This window comes from Helobdella robusta (genome assembly GCF_000326865.2).
Source record: "Helobdella robusta unplaced genomic scaffold HELROscaffold_3, whole genome shotgun sequence".
Taxonomy (NCBI): domain Eukaryota; kingdom Metazoa; phylum Annelida; class Clitellata; order Rhynchobdellida; family Glossiphoniidae; genus Helobdella; species Helobdella robusta.
Genome location: NW_008704501.1, coordinates 468,560 through 492,024, shown reverse-complemented (window position 1 = coordinate 492,024; position 23,465 = coordinate 468,560). Strand labels below are relative to the sequence as shown.

General features: G+C 32.6%; 4 protein-coding genes across 4 annotated transcripts in view; 2 read left to right on the top strand and 2 right to left on the bottom strand.

Annotated features, from left to right (window-relative positions):
• Positions 1 to 3,053: 3,053 nt before the first annotated feature.
• HELRODRAFT_160977 (hypothetical protein) lies at positions 3,054 to 3,356 on the bottom strand (the record flags this gene model as incomplete). The annotated part of the gene is made up of 1 exon (XM_009020970.1): positions 3,054 to 3,356. The coding sequence occupies one exon, from the start codon at positions 3,354 to 3,356 to the stop codon at positions 3,054 to 3,056; it is 303 nt and encodes a 100-aa protein (XP_009019218.1).
• Positions 3,357 to 4,154: 798 nt separating this feature from the next.
• On the bottom strand, positions 4,155 to 8,316 carry HELRODRAFT_94258 (hypothetical protein). The gene is made up of 3 exons (XM_009020969.1): positions 7,007 to 8,316; positions 6,330 to 6,681; positions 4,155 to 5,777 (listed from the first exon to the last, which is right to left on the bottom strand). Exons 1-3 carry the CDS (start codon positions 8,225 to 8,227, stop codon positions 5,503 to 5,505), a joined length of 1,848 nt encoding a protein of 615 aa, XP_009019217.1. The 5' UTR covers positions 8,228 to 8,316; the 3' UTR covers positions 4,155 to 5,502.
• Positions 8,317 to 12,461: 4,145 nt separating this feature from the next.
• HELRODRAFT_160975 (hypothetical protein) lies at positions 12,462 to 13,963 on the top strand (the record flags this gene model as incomplete). The annotated part of the gene is made up of 4 exons (XM_009020968.1): positions 12,462 to 12,497; positions 12,959 to 13,026; positions 13,583 to 13,694; positions 13,811 to 13,963. The coding sequence occupies 4 exons, from the start codon at positions 12,462 to 12,464 to the stop codon at positions 13,961 to 13,963; spliced, it is 369 nt and encodes a 122-aa protein (XP_009019216.1).
• Positions 13,964 to 18,112: 4,149 nt separating this feature from the next.
• The window catches only part of HELRODRAFT_160974 (hypothetical protein), a gene marked incomplete at both ends in the record, with an annotated part of 6,594 nt that continues 1,241 nt past the window's right edge, over positions 18,113 to 23,465 (top strand). The window contains 5 exons of the mRNA XM_009020967.1: positions 18,113 to 18,125; positions 19,103 to 19,304; positions 21,311 to 21,356; positions 21,538 to 21,600; positions 22,829 to 22,941. Coding sequence (XP_009019215.1) covers positions 18,113 to 18,125; positions 19,103 to 19,304; positions 21,311 to 21,356; positions 21,538 to 21,600; positions 22,829 to 22,941 — 437 coding nt within the window. The remainder of the gene's footprint in view (positions 18,126 to 19,102; positions 19,305 to 21,310; positions 21,357 to 21,537; positions 21,601 to 22,828; positions 22,942 to 23,465) is intronic.

Sequence of the window (23,465 nt, the reverse complement as noted above, 5' to 3'; positions counted from 1 at the left end):
AAATTATTTCAAAAATAACATTGTATTTGAAAATTTTAAGTTGTATAATAGATATCATTTGTTTGTTGTGTTGAAAATTATTATTTTTGTTATCAGTTATATGTACAAACAAACATACATAGCTGACATATAATTATAATTATAGTTTACTTACATATTACTTTGTCTTTATTAATAAAAAAAATACAAAAAACCAACCATCACTGCTTGAGGAGAAAAAAGGAATTTCCTCCATTTTTGAAAATTTTGATAATTTTTCTACTTTAGTTTTACATGTGATCTGTATTTTATCTTTTTAGTTTTTAATCCAAGATGTTTAAAACTAACTTACCTCCTAGTTTCTCTAACTAAAGTTATTGTTATTAATTTAATTTATATTTAATACTATTATTAGCCTTAGAATCTATAGTTTTAGTAATTTAATTAAGTTTTTTCGTAACTTTTGGTAGAGTAGTATGTGGTTTCAATTAATTTGTATAAATTGGTAGGTAGCTTGTATTATAATTATATATCATAAATTATATATATTGTATTCGGTTTGTTTGATAAATAAACAAATTAAATAAAATGTAATTAAATAATTAATAAATAAATAGACTTTCTAAAAATGAAATAACTCTATTAATGTTTGCGGCTCTTCAATAATTTAGAATGATTTATTAAAAAGGTAGGCGACATCTCATTTTTAACATGCAGCTCAAAAATCGAGGACACACCTTGTGTGATTAGCACAACAACAACAACAAGGTATTCATTTCAGTGATGGGCCTTCTAATAGAATAAGCAATTAATAAGTATTTTATTCGTATGCTTAGAATTATATTATTTATTATTATTATATTATATTTTTTATAACACTTTACTACCAACACCAATGTTATAAACTTTAAACAATTTTTATATTCTCTTTATTCTAGTTATGTGTTCCCGATACCAGTGTTGTTACCGTTATTCCGTTGGTTCAAGATTTCCGATAGGTGAACACAACTGCTTCAAACGCAAACTTTGTTGAACGTTTATCCGAATTGTTTATAGAAACATTAAACTGATTCAATTAACTACATAAATCACATTTACGACCCTGCTTCAAATCTCGCTATTGACTTCGCTACTCCTGCAGATTTTTACAATCCTCTATGGTATGAAATAAAATTATATAAGATTATTAATTAATGATTATTATCTAATTTTATTTGTCATGACTCATCTCATTTAGAAGTAGAAAAAGTTGACAACAAGTAATGGCAACATACCGTCCAGAACTTTTACCAAGAAAACCATCGACAAACACAAACCGAATCAAAAAACATCATGATAGTGACAAGTTGAATACACTTCATTGTGGCAACATGGAACGTTGCACCAGACTGAGAAATTTGAGAATGTAAAACAAGAAAAGAAAAGAAAAAATATCTGCACTCTAGGTCTCCCGCCGGCTTCCTTCCACCTGATGACGCATTGTAAGTCCTCATCAGCAAGTTGTGCGGCAGCCAGTTCTTCGGGTGCCCATCCCCTGTCCAATGACAAGGAAATTGCTCTTACATCTTCCGATTGTTCTTTCTCTTCCGCTTAACATCAGTACTTGAAGTTCGGCGGGCATGGCCAACGTGATAATGCATTGGCGTTTGTTTACCTAGCTAAGTTGGCTATCACTAGTTTTCCGACGTGCTAGCTGCAGACGGTTCAAATATGAGGCTAGCTCTCTTCGAAAGTCGGTTTCTCCCGTATCGTTCCTTCGACAGGCGTTACTTCTCTGGAGCCTCTTACATAACTTTCTGGAGTACTGTGTTCAAGCATGGAGCCCATATATGCAGAAAGATAAGGAAGTTTTGGAAAAAGTACAGCGTAGAGCCACAAGAATGATTAGAGGAATCAGAAAAATGGAATACGATGAGAGATTGAAAAAATGCGATTTGACATCATTGGAAAAAAGAAGATGTAGAGGAGATCTAATCCAAACATATAAACTGATCACGAATAGGGAAACAACTCCATACTCGAGATTTTTCAGGCTAGTAAACAGTGATAAACTACGAGGACACAGATTTAAGATTTTCAAAAACTCGGATGGAAAAATAAAGAGCAGATTCTTCAGCAGTAGAGTGGTCAATGCCTAGAACGAGCTAAGCGATGATGCAGTCTTTGCGAATTCACTCAACAGCTTCAAAGCCAAACTCGGACAGATAGGATATTAGGAGATCTAATTAGTAGTGGTTCTTACACAGACCATAGTCTTCTGAACCACTTTAAACCCCGGTAATAATAATAATAATATGCCCTTTTTCCACAGTTCCAGTATTCTGGTGGTTTGTAGTCTTCTGTTGTTGAGACAATCCTTCGACACTCATTCTCTTCGTGGATTAGCGTATTCTTGTGTCTTTCTTCAACATCAGCTTTGCTGATTCCAGTGTCATATACTGCTCCCAAATTTCTCAAGTGTTTTTATTTTTGATATTGTGAGATCATATTTAATATCTGGGTCACGTAGGGCTTGAATAAATGCTTTTGTTGCCGTTCTGTCTCTGAATTCCGGGGTACCTGTTGGTTGCGCTAACAGGGTAAGTCTCTATATGTAATGTGTTAGTTGTTGAGCAGTTTCCCCTGGTTTCTGCATACGGTGGTCGAGCTGTGTTAAGTAGTATATTTGTTTCCATAGGGTCAGTCTAACGCGTCAGTTAGAATCTTGAAGTTGTCACGGTTCTTGGCAGGAATAGATTGTAATACTTCCAAAACGGAGCCCCTTAGTGCTAACACCAATGCACTTCACCCATAGCTTAGTGCTGCTGATTCAAACTGAGTCTGAAAACTCCCAGGGTGGGGCACCGTTGAATGTTTGGGCTTTTATTGACTTGGCGGAGGCATACTCGTGTATGGTGCTTTTTTCTTTTGTTTCTATTTCCCTGGTAATTTCCTCTATTGCCCGCTGGTGCTTCGTTTCTAGTTCGTCGACTCGGTCGTTTATTTCGTCCGTTTTCTGGTCCATTTTATAAATATGTACATTTAATTCTGCTTTGAAGACTCTTGTTTGCTGTTCTAACTTACTGTTTATTCCGTCAAATCTGTCGTTTAGTTCTGATATCTTTTGATTGCTGGTCGATCTTATCGTTAAGTTCCCGGTCAATCTCGTTTAGTTTTTCTGCCTGTTGATCAAATCTTCTATTACAATCGGCTTTTAATTTGGTATACTGCTGTTTCGGTTTTTCCATAAAATCCGGAAAGTCAAAGTCATCTAGTTCGTTACCTTCAATTACCAGAGCGTCCTTTAGGCTGTTCGTCAAAACTGCCTTCGATTCAAGGTTACGTTTTCGTAGTTTCTTTCTCAGATTCTTCGTATCGAGTTCTTCTAACGCTGGCATTCTTTCTTGCAGGAAGTTTTAAACAATAAAAAATCCCACTTCTGACACCAATGTTGTAACACTTAAACACTCGTTACTACCAACACCAACGTTATCCTTATTCCGTAGGTTCAAGATTTTCGATAGATGAACACAACTGCTTCAAACGCAAACTTTGTTGAATGTTCATTCGAATGCCAACAGTAATAGAAACACTAAACTAATCCAAGTAACTACATAAATCACATTTACGGCTTGGCTTCAAATCTCGCTATTGACTTCCCTACTCCTGCCCCTTTATATACCCTCTACGGTAGATTTTTACAATCCTCTATTGTATGAAAAGATTCTATGGTTTACAATCAGTGACAAATATCGAAAATACAAATATAACAAGATAACAATAATTAATTATACAGCGTAATTCCACCATTCCAGCGCAGCGGTTATAACAATATTATAAATATTAAATAAATTGTATTATCTTTCTCTCTCTCTCTCTCTATATATATATATATATATGATATAGAATAAAATATATACAAGGCGTACGATTGTATATAGTAGGTGACTAAACTTCTTCCATGGATGAAGCAAGACCCATATATTCAGACATAGAATCTTAGAATCATAGACATATATTCTTCAGACCTAGAATCAGAAGTATTAAATCATTTTTTAATTCTCTCCATGTCATCCACGTTACAAAAATGCTGTTATATATGCAACAGTCTATATAAGAATTGTCATATGTAGCAACACCTTTCAATTCACCTTTCAAAGTTTCCAACCTACCCTTTTAACACAAAATGTACGTTATTTTTAGGCTTTTGCAAGTCACACTTTTATTAAATATTACAAGTCAATAAAATCAATTAAGAATCTTTAAAAAAAATAACATCGCAAAAACAATGGTAGTCGCAACAACCTTGCGAAATGAAAAAAACTTGCTAAATGCATTAAAATTTTATGTACATTTCGGAAGACATTTGATTATGGTGTCATGCAAAATAATGAAGAAAAACAAATATTGTATTTACACGCCGAGCTAGTGAAACAATTCTAAAACTTTAATTACTGTAAGGTTTGACCGTATTTTGAAATTTTTGATTATAAAACAAACTGCCTTATTAGAAAGATCTATACAAAAATATAAAAAACGAAATATGTTTGTATGTATATATACACAAATTTTCATAATACTGTTTGGTAAAGATTAGGTTATTAATGGAAACGCGCGTAAGTTAGACGTGGAAATTGCTGAACGAATGCATAATGATTAAGTCGTAAGTAACTGAACAATAAAAATATCTGTAACGCTAAATGTAGAAATTAATAAATTAAATTCATCAAATTAAGCCTGAAAAACTAATTTAGAGCACACAAAATTAATTGAAATAAATTAATTTAAAAACGCAATTTAATTAAATTAAAAGATAAAAGTTAGTTGGTTATGAACAAGCAAAAGTTTGATTACAAGGCAAAATAAAGTGAAAAATTGCACAAAATAGTTAATACCATCTAAATAAAGTGGTGTTTGAATATAAAATAATATAAATATAAATGCATACCGTAAATATTCATAATACTGAACTGTTTCATCGTGCAATAAAAACTCAAACAAAAGCATGTAATATCAACCACAAATTATAGCACACTTGGAAAAAAATAATAATAAGGTCATTGATAAACTTAGGAATTGCGTATAATTAATATAATTAAAACATTAACTTTTTCACAATTATAACTATTGAAACACTTTAAATGAAAAACTTAAAAATGAAGAAAATAATACTGCTAACTTTCAGTAGTCAAAAACATTCACTCTCAAATTTCTTATAACAGAGTACCTGAAACACATCGTCCGTGAAATGATGGCAACGATAAAAGGTGACAAATTGTGATATATTCGAAAATAAGACTAGAGTCATGTCATAATAAAGTACTGTCGTCATAACGTTCTTCTAGTTATAACAAAACTTCACCGCGTTCGAATACGCACGCAAACACGCATATATACACATCCACACACAATATCTTAATAAGTTTTGAAATAGAAAAAAGAATATTTATTTCGAATTCCAAAAATTTTAATAAAATAAACATTAGAGTTACATATAAATAAAGTGAACAATAAAGTGTTATGTTGTAGGGCCATCAGAAGAGATTAATTCTGTTGAGTGGGCAGATTGTTGAAAGCTTTGCAGTGGAATTTGCCAATGAGGAGATGATGGTTGGACTTGTGGGAGGCAGCAGCATTCCCTCTGCAGTACTTCAGCTGGTTGTTGACGTGTTGGCTGTAGGAGCCTGAGTGACTGAAGGATTTGTTGCACTGGTGGCACACGAACGGACGTTCCCCGCTGTGCAGACGCAGATGTTCGGTCAGGTGGTGCTTGTGCTTGAAGGCCTTCTCACATTTGTCGCAGCCGAATGGTCTCTTCCCTAGTGGTCATTTAGTTGAAGGTCATTTGAGCTAAGGTCTTTTTTGATAACTCAAAAGATTGAATGTTATTAAATGAAAATAATACAATAGGTGGTAATCATTGAGTGATATTTTCGTAAGTCATTATTTCAAACAATATCTCAACAATGACATAAAAGGCAGGACGCCAGTTCACTGTGCTCTTTGACTGATGTGAAGTGACAACATGTTGTTAGGAAAGTACTACAAATTTACCAGTTTGCAATCATAACAATAATTTACCGAGCAGGAATAGTTAGGCACCATTATACGAATGCATAATAAAAAAAAAGGATTAAACAATAACTATTAATATATGACACCAACATACAACTACATGACATCAACGTACAATATATGACATCAAAATACAACCGCTTAACATCAACACACCCCTATATGACACCAGCATACCACTGCATGACATCAACATAAAACTATCGTAATTATACGCACATCAGAGGGCAATATACGGGCAAATTACTTTAAATTACAACTACAGGTAATCAGCCTAAAAAGCAAACATATCGAACCCGAATGTTCGTATTTGTGCCTCGTTAGAGAGCTTTGTTTGTTGAACACCTTATCGCACTGGTCGCACTGGAACAGTACCTGACACATCTTACTGATGTTTTGCACGCGCTTCTTGTTTACTATACCAGACTGATTACTATCTGTTTTGATGTCGACGATGCTGGTGTTACTTTTACTGTTGACGTCATTGTTGATGCTGCTGATGCCATTATGTTCCGTGATGTTATCACTGGCGTTGCTGTTACCATTGTTGATGACATCATTGCTGTTATTGCTGTTGATTTTTGAACTAACATCACAGTTACTGCTCACTGAATTGTTTGCTGATGTTGCTGGTGCCTGCAAGTCGGTCTGTTTGAACATGTAACAAATGAGTAAAGTGTTTGCGATTGCGGTGTGAAGAGCATGCGTGATACAACTAAGTATGAAAAACTTGTAAGCAGCTTGTTGTAAGCAGAACTGTATATAATTGTATTACATATATATACATACATATTACATATATATATGTATATATATATAAATAAATATATATATATATAATTAATAAATAAATGTAAAAATGTGCTTTACATAAATTGTCAAAAATAGGATAAACGCAGACCTTAGAATAAATCTGGTTAGATTAGAATAACGAAAAAATGAAAAGAACTGAATTGAATTGAACTGAACTTACAATCTTTATTGTGGCAACATCCTTTTTAAAAATAACATCATTCAGAGCTTTGCTGTTATTATTTTTCAATTTAATGAGCAAAGAAGATGGCGATGATAAGGAAGAGATTGGTGATGATGATGACTGTAAGGAACACGTGGGTGAAAGTGATTGAATTGTTGCTGGTTTTGATTCAGTGGTCATCTGATCCTCAGGGTCCTGGCGGGTTTTGATTGACAGGTTCAAAACGACATCACCGCATTCAGACTGTTCAACATTGTCCATTCTTTTCAAACAATTATCAACGTCAATGGTTTTATCAATGGTGCTATTTTTATTAACATGGTTAAGATCAGAAGAATGATTTGAACAAATTGTTAAATCCAAAGGCTCGTCAACTTGTTGTTGAGACTCCTTTTCTGGCTGGTTATCACAGAGTTCCTTGTCCCTGGCATGATGAAGAGAAGAATTTTTGTTCTCTAAAACATCAGTGTTCTGATCAGATTTATCTTCAAAATTATTCTCTCTGAGAACACTGGACTGATTGGAAAGTTTATTTTGGCGCTCTTCATCATCATTATAACTTTCGATTGAACCGACATGTTCCCTATCAAGAATGCACATTTCAGTCTGGCGCCCCATAAAAATTCTGGCCCTTCTGCGATCTCGAGCCCTCATGTTTTGAAACCAGACCTGCAAAACTCTCTTTGGAAAAGGCATCTTTTTTATCAACTCCTCTAAATCTTCCTTAGTTGGATGGGAATTTTTTTCGTAAAATTGTTTTAACGTTTGCCTGTGTTCTGACGTTATCAGTGATCTGATTCGTGGATTGTGGTATACGTCTTCTTTATCCTGCTCTTGGTTGGCAGATTGTTTGGTTCTGCACTGGGGCAGCTTTGTTTTCATTTCTTCTTCTTTTCTCAACTGCTCAGCTGCTGCAGCCAATATATTCAAACTTCTGCTGTCGTGTGATGGCGAGTCTTTCGTCGACGGTACTGCTTTCATAGAAGCTGTCTTCATGACTTGCGACATGTTCAAGAGTTTATTGGCCTCTGCATTTTCACCATTGTCATTAATAATATCATTGTTACTTATATTAGTTATTATATTATTATTATTATTTATTTCAATTTTTACTTCTGGAACATTTTTTTTGATTGAAATGTTCAAACTATCCATAACAGCCTCAATGAATTTATTTTTTGTAACATTGTTGGAATCATTGGTGCCTTCCAATTTCATGCCAACAGCATCAGCACCGACAATTTTATTTGGACAAATTCTGCTATTCTTTGTACTGTTGGTACCACCATTGAGCAGAGTGAGAGGAATGTTAGCAGCAAGCTGTGGTAGAATGACTGGTGCTGTGATTAAGAATGTTGGTGATGGCTTGGAAATTTTCACAAACTTTGGTATAGCAGATGATTTGCTTAATAGTGCCGGTTTGTTAACTCCTGCTATATTTGCGCCGTTCGAGTTATTTACAAGAGGAATGTGGCTTTTATTGATAATCTTGACACCACCTTGCACATCAAAAATTTTTTGAAATGGGAAAAGGGTATTGATATTAACGGCATTGTTAACCCTGCCTGCCGCCAGTACACTATGCATATACTTATGTCTATGCATGCGCCAACATTTTTTGGAAGTCGTGTGGCTGCTGTAGGAGCCAGAGTGACTGAAACTCTTGCCGCAGTTGGCACACACGAAAGGTTTTTCTCCAGAATGAATGCGTGCATGCTCCTTCAGGTGGTGCTTGAATTTGAAGGCCTTCCTGCATTCACAACATCGGAACTTGCGGGTTTCTGTCGTCTCTTCATGACTGTCAACAAAGTGAGTGAACGATTTCATTAAAAATCAACTCTTGTTGTAGTAAAGATTTCAATAAAAAACAATTGTAATATAAACTATTTAATTCAATAAACAAATTGATTAGTTAAATTATTAAAAGCATTTCCTTAAAATTTCAACTCGGTAGTAGTTTTAACTATAAATTAGACATAAGAAATACTTAAGAAGCTCTATTCATGTAAGAAAGTTCAGCATTAATTAAAAACTTACCATTTCATGTGCCTCTGCAATCTGTAAACATTGGCAAACGATTTTGCACATTTGGAACACGTCGGTTTATCAGATGGAATGGATGTGGAAGATGAATTGATGTTCATTTGCACTTGTTGGTCTGGTGATGTTGATGCAATTGTCGAAATTACAGCTGGTGGCAAATGTTGGATTTTAATTATTTTGAATGTTCTCAGAGCTGAGTCTACCAGAGTTATAGGTTGCTGTGCTCCCATAACAACAGCTGTGCCCTCCCTACCCCTTACATCACCATATTCACTTTCCTTGACGGATTCTCCAAGAGTTTTGTCAACATCATCATGCAGTGATGAGTCCATAGCTTCATCACAATCTTCATCATCGTTGTCACATTCATCATCATCTCCAGTCTTCCCAGTAAGAACCTGATTTGAACATTTATTGCTGCTTGGCGAATGTTTCTTGTGATTAAGTTTGTTGAAGACTTCTTTGGAGTTAGCGGTTGAAACAGGTTTGGTATCAGCACAAATTGAGAAACCGTTGTTGTTTGTGGTGTAGTTATTAACGGCCACAGTATTTATTACGTCGGCAGTAGGAAGGGGAAGATTTTGTGAAGTTGATGCACCTCCTCTCAGTAGCTCATTCCCATCACAGTTAGTGTTACGTTCATAGTTGTCAGTGTCATCATCGTCATCGTAACTGTTCTTGATGATGTGTCTGCTGTTGAAGGCACTTGATGCTGTCCTTTTCCTCCTCCTGCCATCTGATGGTCATTGTACATTTTAAAATATGTCCAATAAATCATCTAATATTGTTTAATAAAAACAATGAACGAAATATTATGCTAAAACATTTACATAATAATAAATAATAATAAAATCTTACTTAATACAATAGAAAAAAAAATTAACAAGAAAAGGCTCAAAAGAATCAAATATCAATGAATTTCTAAGCCTCAAAACATTCATTCATTTTGAAAAACTGATTAAATTAGCTGAAAGCTACAGTAAGGAATGATACAAACAAGTGAATTTATTTCTAGCTGCTTCAGTAATTTGAAGACATGAAGTGAAACACGTTAAAAAATTGCATATACAAATCCAACATGCATGTTCAATTGTCCATGTGTATGTATGCTTGTTTGTTTTTGTGTGCTGTTTAAGTTGCATATTTTGTGAAATAGTTTATTAGATTTATTATATGGAAGTTTAAACAAAGTAAACCTAAGATAAGATAACATTTTCACAACTGAAAAACATCTATTGGCAAGCATTCAGATAGTCTGGACATGATTGTTTGCACATAGTATGAAATCTCGTCATGTGTACATTGCCGAGATGGCTTCCTACATCTCCACAGACAAACAAACACATTTTCTTCACAGGAAACATGCAACTGCATAACAAGCATGACTGACACGCATGAAGCACTAAAAGGTAAAATTATAATAATTTTTCTCCGGTTCTAGAACATTTTTAAAAGTGTGATTTGTCCGTCAGGTAGATTTCTGACTGCTGAGCTTAGGAAGAAACTGGAAAGAGCAATACGCGAATCTGCCCGCCAATCGTACTAGGACCAGTGAAGCTCAAACAACGTTGCCATCATAAAAAGTAATATCAGTATAATCATCATCGCGTCATAAAATCACAGATGTTAATTTAATCAATTCATTTTGCTTTGGGCAGCTGTTAGGTGGTTTCAACCGTTTGATCTGTTCAGTGTAATTAAGTTGATAAGGATGTTTGTAGTATTTGTAACAGCAGTATAAATGTAGCTGATTGTGGTTCAAGTTCATCAGTTTAAACATTTAAATAATAACGGCGTAGACATTGTCACGGCCGAAATATTAACTACAGACACATGTCATTCACACCATTCAAACCCATTGACCATTATTAAAACTGTATTAAAACAAAAACACGGTCTAAAAAAAGATAAACGAAATACAGAAAAATAAAAAAAATGTATGTTAAATCAACATTATCAAATATTATGAAAACAAAAACAAAAAACTACAAAACACCAAGAAGAGTCAACTTGTAAGAAAAGAACGAATGTGTGCACGCAACATCCTGCAGAAGCACAATAAACATAACGGGACAGGACATTTGCATAGGAGTGCACAAGCTGGTACAGACCGATAATAACATTCTGTTCGCGTGCGTACACTTACACACACACACGCAACACACACACACACGCACGCACAATGGATGGAGCATCCAGCCAAACATTGTTGTTGCAGCTACCAAGCGATGTGTGATCAATATAAAAGAGCCAAACCAGAAACGGTGATGATGATGCTGATATTGGAGATGATGATGGCAGTGCGTAGACTGTGCATGGGACATCTGATGAAATGAAACTAAGATGACACGACGTGCTTGCGAACTTGCATCCAGTGTATCCACTTACAAACTTATAAACATCAACATGCGAGCTGGGGCCATTTAAAGTTTAAACAAATTAAAATGCTCAATAAAAGATAATCAAAATTTCTGTAAAAAAAAACCACCATAACGAAAATAATAATAATAACGACGATAATAATAATGACAACATTAATGATGATGACCAAAAAAACAGTTACAATGATAACGATGAAAACAACTGAAGATGGCGGTCATAATGACTAATAAAGTGCCATAAAATATGATACAAAAAATTTCAACACCTCAACAAAGGAAAAGGAATCATAGCTTAATAAAGTGAACGAGCATCTGCCGTGATCTATATAACATGACCGTGGTGGCAAACAATGTCCATAAAAAATAAATAGTAGAAGATGAAAGAAGAGGTGAAATAAGCAGCTGGTGGGTAAATGGAAACAAATCTGTCACGAACATGATGTGATACCTACATTATATGCACAATATATCAATGTGAAGAGTTAAAAACAATGAAATGTCAGTAACTAGCGAACTGGTAAAAAAAGAATATTTCAAGTAGATTCCCTGAGTACCATACAGCAAAGTCTGTTGTGGGATGAGTAGTAGGCTTATTCATTGAACACTTTTGCTTGGGAACAAAAATATTCGGTACTCACGAAACTGTTTTAAAAAAAGTACCAGTTTGGATAAGTTTTCAATTTTGTTCTGAGTAATTTTTTGATTCCGAATATTCCAAGAAATTCGTCAATAGGAGAAGTTATTTCACACGCAAACAAAATTCGTAGGTTCAAAAGAAAGAATTGGGCAGAGTTGCACCACCAGCATAAAAGGTGTCAAGTTTTTCAGAAACAAAAAAGTTACCAAATATTTAGTTATGAATAAATGAAATCAAAAAAAAGAAAAGAACCTAATTACACTTTTTGAAAAGTAACCGAAACATTCCACTACAGAAAAGCACCGAATTGTACACCGCTACTAGACAGCCAGCCATTATAAATAATTCTAAATCAATGTATATAACAACTGTAGCATCATTTAATTTCATAATGGGACGTTTATTGGCCAGATTTCTAGATTTACAGGTTAATCTAATCTTAAAACAAAGTATTGTTTTAAAAAATAATATAAAATATTAATGATATTAATTTAATAGAAATAATTATTATAACTAACAATTATGATGTTTAGAGTGATAATAAAGAGAAAAAATGACGAACAAATTCGGTGACATACAAAATAAACTAATCATATGAGCAGCAGAATGTTTAAAAAACGGTGAAATTATTTTTAAAGCCTCTGTATTCAATCTGGCTTTAAGGTAGTCGACACAGGCTATTAAAACTTGGAACTCATAAGTGAGAAATGAATCATTATTTTTGAAGAATTAAATCCTAAATAATGACCAAGTTAGAAATCATTTCACGCTTATAAAAACTGTTTAATTCATGCAAATTAAGATTTATTAGACAAAAATCAAATAGTTTAGGAATAACTTTAATTATGACTGAACATGCATTATGACATCAAATATATGAAACACTAGTGGCATGATTCAATAGATGCAAACAGACTGAGATACAGACAGACAGGCAAGCAAGCAGGAGAACACAAGTGATCAGACAAAATGGCTGGTAGCTTAATAACAAGTCTTCAACAGTAATTTAATTGGACATCTGTCTATCTGATGCAGAGAACTGGCCAAGTTGTTTAATCATTCATTCACTCATTCACTTCACTCACTCACTCATTTACTGCTTGGCTGAAAGAAAGATTTATTTCAGTTTTTATTCATTTGCCTATCTACCTCATGTATTGAGAGTGTTTAAAACAAAATTTCTTTCAGTATTTACAGACTAATTACTTGAATGTCCTCAAACGAATAATAAACGAATGCAAAATTTGACAACTAATGAGGAAAATGTGAAAAAGGAATATAAAAACTTTTTAAGCATGAAATAAAGGTTACGGTCATCATCTTGGTTATTGTAAAAACGCTAAACACAACCATCTACACCAACGCCCCCACCAATATCATCATCACCACCACCACCACCACCACCACCACCACCACCACCACCACCTCCACCACCATCACCACCACCAACAACAACAACAACAATCTTAATGAACCACACCAACTAACAATCACTTACTACCAACCACACAGATGTTTCATACAGATGGTCAAAAACAATGCAGCAATTTTCCAAGCAGGAAGCGTGAATATAATGCAGAGAGCACAACACAACACGACACAACTTAAAACAACACAACATAACGTAACACAACACACACAACACAACGTAAAACAACATAACGTAACGTAACACAACACACACAACACAACACAACACAACATAAGATAACGCAACCTAACAAACCAACATTATAACAGCCACAGTCCTCCATTGCACAGAATCATGCAGCACAACAAAGCAACACCGACACAGCAGGTATTTTATATAGACCAGATCCAGATCCGGATATTCACACAACCATATATATCATGGCAGGCGGTTTAGAGAAAGAATCACCTTTTATAATTTAATAGCTGTTGTATTAAATAAAGATGTATTTTAAAGAATTGCCTTAAATTGAAATGATTCAATTATGTGTATGTCTTTGTAATTGTAACTCTTGATCATGTGACCAGACAAGAGTGATGATAATGATAAAGTGACATTATTTCACACATTTTAAAAGGCGCTAAATAAATGCTTAATAATAATAATAACACCAACAACAATAATAATAATAATAATTTCATCGCAAAATGTGAGAAGTGACTAAACACAAACACATTACAACCAGTAGTTTTCAGGAAGGAGTAAGCTATGAAATAAATATACAATGGCTGCATGTGTATCAAGGATGCATGCAATACAAAGCTGTGACACCTTATCTTCAAGTCCAGGACTTCTTTCATCTGTTCTGCCAGGGTACATTTGCACTTTAACACTGATGTGTCAACACACCACTCAATTATGCATCTGTGAGTCTGTCTGTACGTGTTTACACTGGCCTATGTGTTTGTGCAGGGAGTGCAAAAAAATTGATCTCTGCAGTAGTTTTTAATTTAGAACAACAGCCACCATTTCAATTTGCAACAACATTGGCACGTAGATGGTAAAGTGCAAGTTGTTGAATAATGTACGCAGAACATGGCAACTCATCCGTTTAGCGGAATGGTGGCATATTTGTTGTATCAGCAAGAGATGTTGTGTGATGAAAAGACAATATGAAACAAAACAACTTGTACCAAAGACATACAAAATATACATGAAGCTTCAGTGCATATGATAATGTTAATATTTTTAGTTGAAATAATAATAACATATCTAATCAAACAAAGCAAAGGTAATTGAAAAAACATAATGAAACTGATGAATAAAAACCAACATTGAAAACAACCACAAAATGCCTTGATGTTTGTGTGCTTAGATATGTTCATACAAATAAAATGATTTGACTTTATTATATTTATACAATTATAAGTTTATTATATTTATACAAATTATTAGTTTCACTTCAACAAAATAATTTATAAAATATATATTCTTACGAATATGTTAAAATTAACAAATGCATTAGACCAACTCACTCACCCTCAACAAATAACACCAAAACATAAAAAAAAGAAAGAAAAATGCTAACAAACATCGCAATAGGAACATTTAAAAAGTGGCAAAAACATCAGTAGGGATGCTAACAATGCGACAAAGGAGACAAATAAAAACAACCAGAGGACAAAACATGATAAACATAGAAGAACATCATTATGATGTGAAGGGATAATTCTCCTTTGTTACAAATTTGCTCCATCTGCCTCATAATTTCCACCACAACTAATTATACACACCACCACCAACACACACATATAATTGCTGCAGGTACTTACGTTGTAATTTACAGTTTGTGTGTGTGTATATCACACAAACAACTGGTGACTATTACATAAATGTTACAACAGGCAAATATAGTAAAAATTACAGGCAATTAACACAACACAGTCAATGAGCTTTAATTGCCATGCTGTAACATAATAACTGAGGCTACAGCTTTCACTGATAATTATAAATGAAATCTAAGTTATTCCAAATCCAATTATTTTATATATCTAGTTATTAATCCAAATTATCTAATTATTAATCTAATTATCTAGTTATTAATCCAAATTATCTTTAATAGACTTCAAAAATGGAAAATTTGAAGATGTGAACTAAAAATTTCAGAAATAAATAAGTCAGCCCAATTAGAAAAGATAACTTGAAGTAGCCAGATAAACAACTTCCTTTTTAAAGGGATTAACTCATTTTGAAAACAACAAGAAAAAATGGCGAAAATGATGGATAAATTTTTTAACCTTCGTTCAAGCTGCTTGATGTTACCAGCTGTTCTGTTGATAATGCGTTTTCAGTTTCATCATTATCATTACCATCGTCACTATCATCATCATCCCCACCATCAGCAGACTGGGGTGGTGACGGTAATAATTGTTTAACTTGAGTAGATTTTACTGTTGTTTTCTTATGAGCTGGTGATACTTTTGAAGCTGGTGATACTTTTGAAGCTGGTGATACTTTTGAAGCCGTCAACATGGTCTGTTTTTGGTCTGCCCCTTCTTCGGAGGAGTTGTCTTTGAAATAACGCATTATGATGTTGTTAGGATTATGGAATTTGTTGCAAACAATGCATGAACTCATTAAACGCAACAAATCAACACATCCATTCTAATAGCCCAATTTTATAATACCATCAATAAAAGAATAAAAGTGCCAATAATATTTCCACATTTGGTCTGAACCTCTGTTGTAGTGGACAAAAATGCCTCCAAAAACAATTCATAATTAACTTATTTAAACAGATTATTAAACTTGTTTGAAAACTCTCTGTTATGCTTATTCTGGCAAATGATTTTATTGTTTGAATAAGAAGTTGGCTTGTTATTGAAGTCACAGTATTGTTTATTTAATAGCAATAGCAGTATCTTAAATTCAACACCCAACTCTCAACACAGATAAAATCATCCAGGCTGTTCTTGTGTTAGTGCATAATATTGATGATGATGATTATGCTGAAGTGTTCCTTGATTTCATCTAATTTGAGACCTACCACACATGCTACCAGGTAACAAACAGTCATGGTTAAGTGTATGTTATGTAGGATAGTTCAAATAACATTATTCAGCATCTGATTATGATTCTTATCAACTACAACAACAACATTTCTATTATCTTTCAATTTTTATTACTTCCTATCATTATTAATATTATTATTATAATTTCATTATTATTATTAAAAGGTTAAGGTCATTCTCCAAATGAACTTGCTATGTAGATATCAACAGCAAACCGACACAGCTTGTGTGAATATGTGAAGAAAATCACACATACAACCAACCAGCACACCCAGCAGTCAAACACGGGGAGGTCTCTTTGTAACCTAACCCCTGTAAGCATTAAGCTCTCTAACCACTATTCATTATTATTATTGTTATTATCTTGATTTATATAATGGATTCAAATTGATTGGGACACATCACATCGGTACCTAATCATCTGCTTAATTATAAAAGCCTTTTATAAGTGAGTGGATGATTATGTGCAGATCAGTCACTATCAGTTTGAAAACAGTTGAGAAGTCCAGAAAAGATTAATATCAGCATTATCGGTCTGTTTTGAAACAGCAATTGATTGTTATGAGCTAATAGGGTAAAAAAACATGTATTAACAACTTTATAATCATTTAATCTCCATCACAAACAACTTTTGACAGGCAAAAACAAAGTTAAAAGAAGAAATAATAAAATTTTTTATAAATACGACCAAAAAGATAAAAACCTTCGTGAGACATGCTGTCACTGGTACTTGAAACAAAATCCTCACTGTTGGTCATCGTGGTCATCATCGTGGTCATCATGACAACTTCAACAACTTTTATTTATACACTGCTCTCAATGCTCATCAAAATAATCTCACAAATGTAATTCTTCTGACCTTAAAATAAAAACAATCATTAAGAATTTTGCGTTAACCTTTACAGAAGCCTCAACACAATGAAAGAATTTAATTACCATTCAATCATTAATAACATTATTATTATTAAACATGTGACTTGTTGTAGGCGCAATTTAGCCATCTGAACTATCACAATATTCCGCTCAAAATAAATTTCATGTATGAAAATATAAAAATGCTGATGGGTAAGAGACATAGCTAGCACACCGTACTCCTTGCCCAAACACCAACAATTACTGTGTCTGAACTTTCTCTTTTGACATTAGGTTCACATACCTTGAGCAAATCAAACATGGACCTGTAAACTTAATGAAATTACTTGACATCTGTGGTAAACAATAACACAGTTCTAGAACATAAGCCCTTGAAATTTAATACGATGGTATCATTGTACAAGGAAAAAACAAAACGCCAATCTCCAATCTATAACAATCTCCTACCTATAATTGTGAGGATGTAGAATATTATTTGAAACAACAACTGCCCTAGTAAATGTCAATCTTCATGAGCTGTCTAAATTACTAAACTCATTTGAACAATATGAATGTTCTAAATAAGCATAAAACACAAAAAAAACACAACGAATAAAAAGAAACAAAAGAAACATCCAAGGTTAATTCCATAGTAAAAAAAGTTTGTAACATCAAATGTGATTATGAAACTGTGATCATCAACATGAGATGACTATAACCAGTAAGATGGTGATGATGATCTTGAGATCACAACATGAGATGATAAAAAAATGACTAAATAATAAAGATATACAATGATGACAACCTTGAAGATGCAGTGGATTTATTAACAAGTGAGTTGAAAAATTGTGATTACAATGATGAAGATGACACCACAGTGATGATGATGATGAAGCTGATGATGATGAAGGCAGATGGTGATAAAATGAAACCTAATAAGCACAAAACAGGCATTCTTCACTAAGGCATAGAGTAAAGTTAATAAAGAACACATTTATCTGAAAACATTGTTTGTGCTCACTACATGAGTCAACTGAACTATGCATGCAGTATCATCAACATCATAAACAACATAACTAATGTTGATATACATTTGCAAACTAACTTAAAATGCACATGCTCAGTAATTTTTATCACACAATTCTTTCTAGAAAATGGTACACAAACAGACAGACACACACACGCGCGCGCACACAGAAATAAATTTATTTGTACATAGTTAAAAAAAAAATATAAATTTTGATTAAAAATTTTTACCCGAAAACGTCCTCTTATGAACTTATAAAATCTGTGGTGAAGCATTAATACAAACATGCTATGATGTTAATAAATCAGCACAAGTCCAAGTGAAATACCAATAAAATAGCCTTTTTAATTGTTTACATCACTAACCACTTTCAGAAAATATACAATTTTCATCTAAAAAAACATAATCAAATAGAAAAATTTTTTCATCCATTCAGTCATTTCTTATTTCCCCCACTAATCCACCAGTCATAGCCATGCATCAAAAGCTCACATTTGCTTGAAACACTCCTCCCACAAACATGCACACAGGCAAAGCTGCATTTACCTAACTTCTATCATTATGGGTTGTCAAATTAATTAAAAATAAAAAAACTGACTACTGAAAACAAGCCATTAAAATTTTGTTACATAAATACTTGGTTTACAATTTTCTGAGACCTAAACTTACAGGCACATTAAGTCACCAAAATGATGGTGCAGAACAAAATACAAGAGCACAAATTGATTCTGCCTCATTGAGCAAAAGAATCAACACCAGATGTTCTAGAACAACACCTCTCTTGAATGCTTTAAGTTACATAGGTAAGAAGAAGAAAATAATGGAAGGAGATGTTTGTCATAAATCACAAGAGAACAAAAGAACTATCAACCAGTTAGATCAAGCAGAAAAAAAATAGAATTAACATAAAAAGGGCAACTTGAAGGCCACCATTTATATATTTTATATATGCATACATATATATATATATATACACATATATATATACACATATATATATACATATATATATATATATATATACATGTTTAAAACTTTTTGAAATATCAAAACTTGCAACTAATATTACATAAAAATATTTTCTTTTTCAAGTGACTTAAACATTAGGATTAGCATTAGATTCATCAGATTAGCAATTAGAATTAGACAAAAGAAGGATGGAATTTTCTATCAGATATTAACAGCTGGACAGCAATTTATTTCACAAACAAACATCTTAAAATTAAATATTATTCAATCAACTCAACAAAATTCAAGACCTAGAGTTAATGCCTAAAACTTAACTTAAGAAGTTTAATTTAAGCATAACTTCAACTGTTACATTATTAGTAGGTTAAAAAAAAGTCAATCAACATTTGTTTAATTTTAATAACAGAATTTAAAACACCAAATAAATAAATAAAAAGCATTACAGATTAATTAATTACACTTTTACAGTGTAGAGTGAAATTTGGTTTCACCTTATCAAATACAAATTGCGAAATTTAATTAGTATCATGTTCATCAGCAGGTTTAATTTTTATTTATTTTATTTATTCAGCTTGAACAGCTGAAACCTGACTTAAATTAATATTAAATTATAAAAATATTAAAATTAAGAAAAAATCGTAAAAATTTTAAATAAAACGCAATTGAAAGAAAATACGAGAAAAATACCGACATAGTCAGAAAAAATGGTAAATTAATTATAAAAACGTTATAAAGTAACTAAATGTATTTTTGAGACATTAAAATTAAACGATAAGTTCAAATTATTCAAGGTAAGAAAACGCCATTAAAACGCCATATTGGTTTATCACGTCGTTTTTTTAAAATCGGGAATGTGCCAACAAATAATTTTTAAAATTAACAATTTTAAATAAAACTCCATGAAAATTCTCATCATCATAATCTCACCTTCTAAAAGATTGTTTCGAATTAAAATTATAAAATATAAGAAGCACAAGCTACAACAATTCACAGACGTTCTTCTTCTATCTTCCTTTCCAACAAAATAAATTATCATGCCACGTTTTATCTTCGTTATGAAGGTACACGGAGATTGTATAAACGTACACACCATCCACCTATATTATATACGTACCTATTAATAACACAACCTGTATAGCAATGGTATATATATATATATATAGTTATATATATATATATATATTTATATATATATATATCAAGGATGGATCATCATGTATATATATATATATATATATATATATATGTGTGTGTGTGTGTGTGTGTATACCTATATATATATATATATATATATATATATATATATGAAAAAGAACATTTATGTATGCGAGCATAAAATTATATAGACTAATTTAGGATAGAGCCAGCATCTTTTACAACATGCAAAACTAACAGCTGCATGGCTGAACAAAATAATAAACTTATCTCACGGTGATTATATGAATGAGTGTGTGTGTGTGCGTTCGTTCATCAGATGTGCATCAGTGTATGTTATTGCGAAATGTACACATACACGTACATTACATTATACATACATACGTATGCACCTCTTCGTGTACACATGTGTGTGTGTGTGTTTTGAAGTGTGTGATTGTATATACGATCCTATATGCCAATTTATCTCTCTGATTAGAAGCAGGAGTATTTTAAGACAATAGTGCATGTGTACTTACTTTACACATACATTCGTAAAATTCATTGGTCTGGATGTTTAATGCATCTACTTTGATAAAAGTTATTTATACGCAATTATGGAAATTTAAATTTACGAAATTTAAACATCTTAAATATAATTTTGTATTATTTTCGCTAAAATTTTAATAACTAAATCATACATTATTTAAACAATCACGTTATCTGCCTACGCAAAGTTGTAAAATTCAAATAAACTATTTCTTATTAATTGACAGACAGTTGATAAATTTGGGCATTTTTATAAGACATACTGAAACTAAGGTGACAACTTTACGACAGGGTTAGAAACATTGTACCGTGCAATAAAATTGATGTTGCCTGGTCTTAGGGTTAGGTATAAAGTCGAAGGTACAGGTGGAAAGTTAGAAAAGGGACGTAAAACAAAAGAAATATGCATAATTATTATTTATTTCCACCACGTATTCATCCTCATACATACCAGGTGTTAAATCCTTTATTTACGCATTCCACTTCGACTTTGTTTCATATTAATCCTTTTAAAATGGTAATCTATGGGGCTCTCTCTCTCTCTTTCTCTCTCTCTCTCTCTCTCTCTATATATATATATATATATATATATATATGCATATAATGTGTTTAATTAATAATAATTATAACTAACAATATAATAATTATATTTTTAGGTTTGTTTATACAGAATTTTATATAAGCCGCCTTTTGATAGATTAAACCTTGCTACGAATTAAGAAGATTTGTCATACAAGCACAAAACTATTGACTGAGATAAATTAATTGATCAGTTAAATTTAATTGATTGCTCAACGCTCAACAGCACATCTCCATTCTTTCAACAAAGCGTAAGGATTACGTCAGTTAGCTGGTTTTCAGAACTGATGGACATGTAATGTAAGGAACTCAGCTAAATTATTTTTAAAACTTTTAATGAATTTATACTTGAACTCTTCATTTGTCATGCGGTTACGAACAAATACGTTCCAATTACGTTGGAAATAAATTAATATACCCCGAGTTATTATAGTTAGAAAATTGTTCAATATTAAAAATTTGTACAGTAAAAGAAATCTTGTTCATAATTATTTTTAGAAACATATGAGAAAATCTAGGTAAATAATAAATATTATTTAGAATGTAACGATTGAATACCAAGAACTACTAACAACTCTGTTATTCACAAATGAATTGAACGAAAACGTACTAACAACCAAGCAGACGTGTTGATACTGCCACCACATCACATCAAGCCAACAGTCATTTTTTGAACAATTAATTTCCCATTATTTTCCAATTTTCTCGAAACCACACAATCACCACACACTGTTACAAACATCGAGAATGTTTTTTTCATTTCGTATGCGGGATGATCGTTCGACATCATCATCAGCGCCTTCTTTGTCATCATCATCATCAGCATCGCGTTTTCTCTTCAACCAATCACAGGCGATCTCTCTTTGTAGCTTTATGCTAATGTACGTTCGGGTGATACCACTTTGAAACGAGGGGTGGGTGCATTCTCGTCACTGCACTAAATTCTTGTTATTTTAAGTAACAGCCCATTGTTAATTATCTAACTTTCTTTTACCTTTTTTGGGGATTATACAAACTTCCATTTCATACTAATATAATTTAAATAGATAAAAAAAATAAAATAAAAATAGCCAATCAATTTTGTTTCTATCAAAGGACAACGAAGCCCATTTGAATTAACGAGTGTAGCCCACCACCACCAACATCTTATTTGATTACATTTAAAGAACGACACATCACTGCGAACCAACACGGAACAATCTCTGGAAACAGATCCAAGCCCGCTTGCAAACAACCACGTTTCTAATTCAAGTTCAACCCATATATATATATATCCAAGGTTCAACCCTTAAAACCAATCTACCAATCAAAACCAATCAAAATCACACGTTCACAGAAATAGGTAGGTGTAAAAATTAAAATAGTTGAACTAACATAACAGCACGAACGTTATGTGTTCATCAGAACATGACATATATGTTTTCAAAGAGGCAAGCATACACACATACGTACTTACGTACGCTCGTTTGTTCGTTCGTTCGTTCATACATACATACATACATACATACATACATACATACATACATACATACATACATACATACATACATACATACATACATACATACATACATACATACATACATACATACATACATACATACATACATACATACATACATACATACATACATACATACATACATACATACATACATACATACATACATACATACATACATACATACATACATACATACATACATACATACATACATACATACATACATACATACATACATACATACATACATACATACATACATACATACATACATACATACATACATACATACATACATA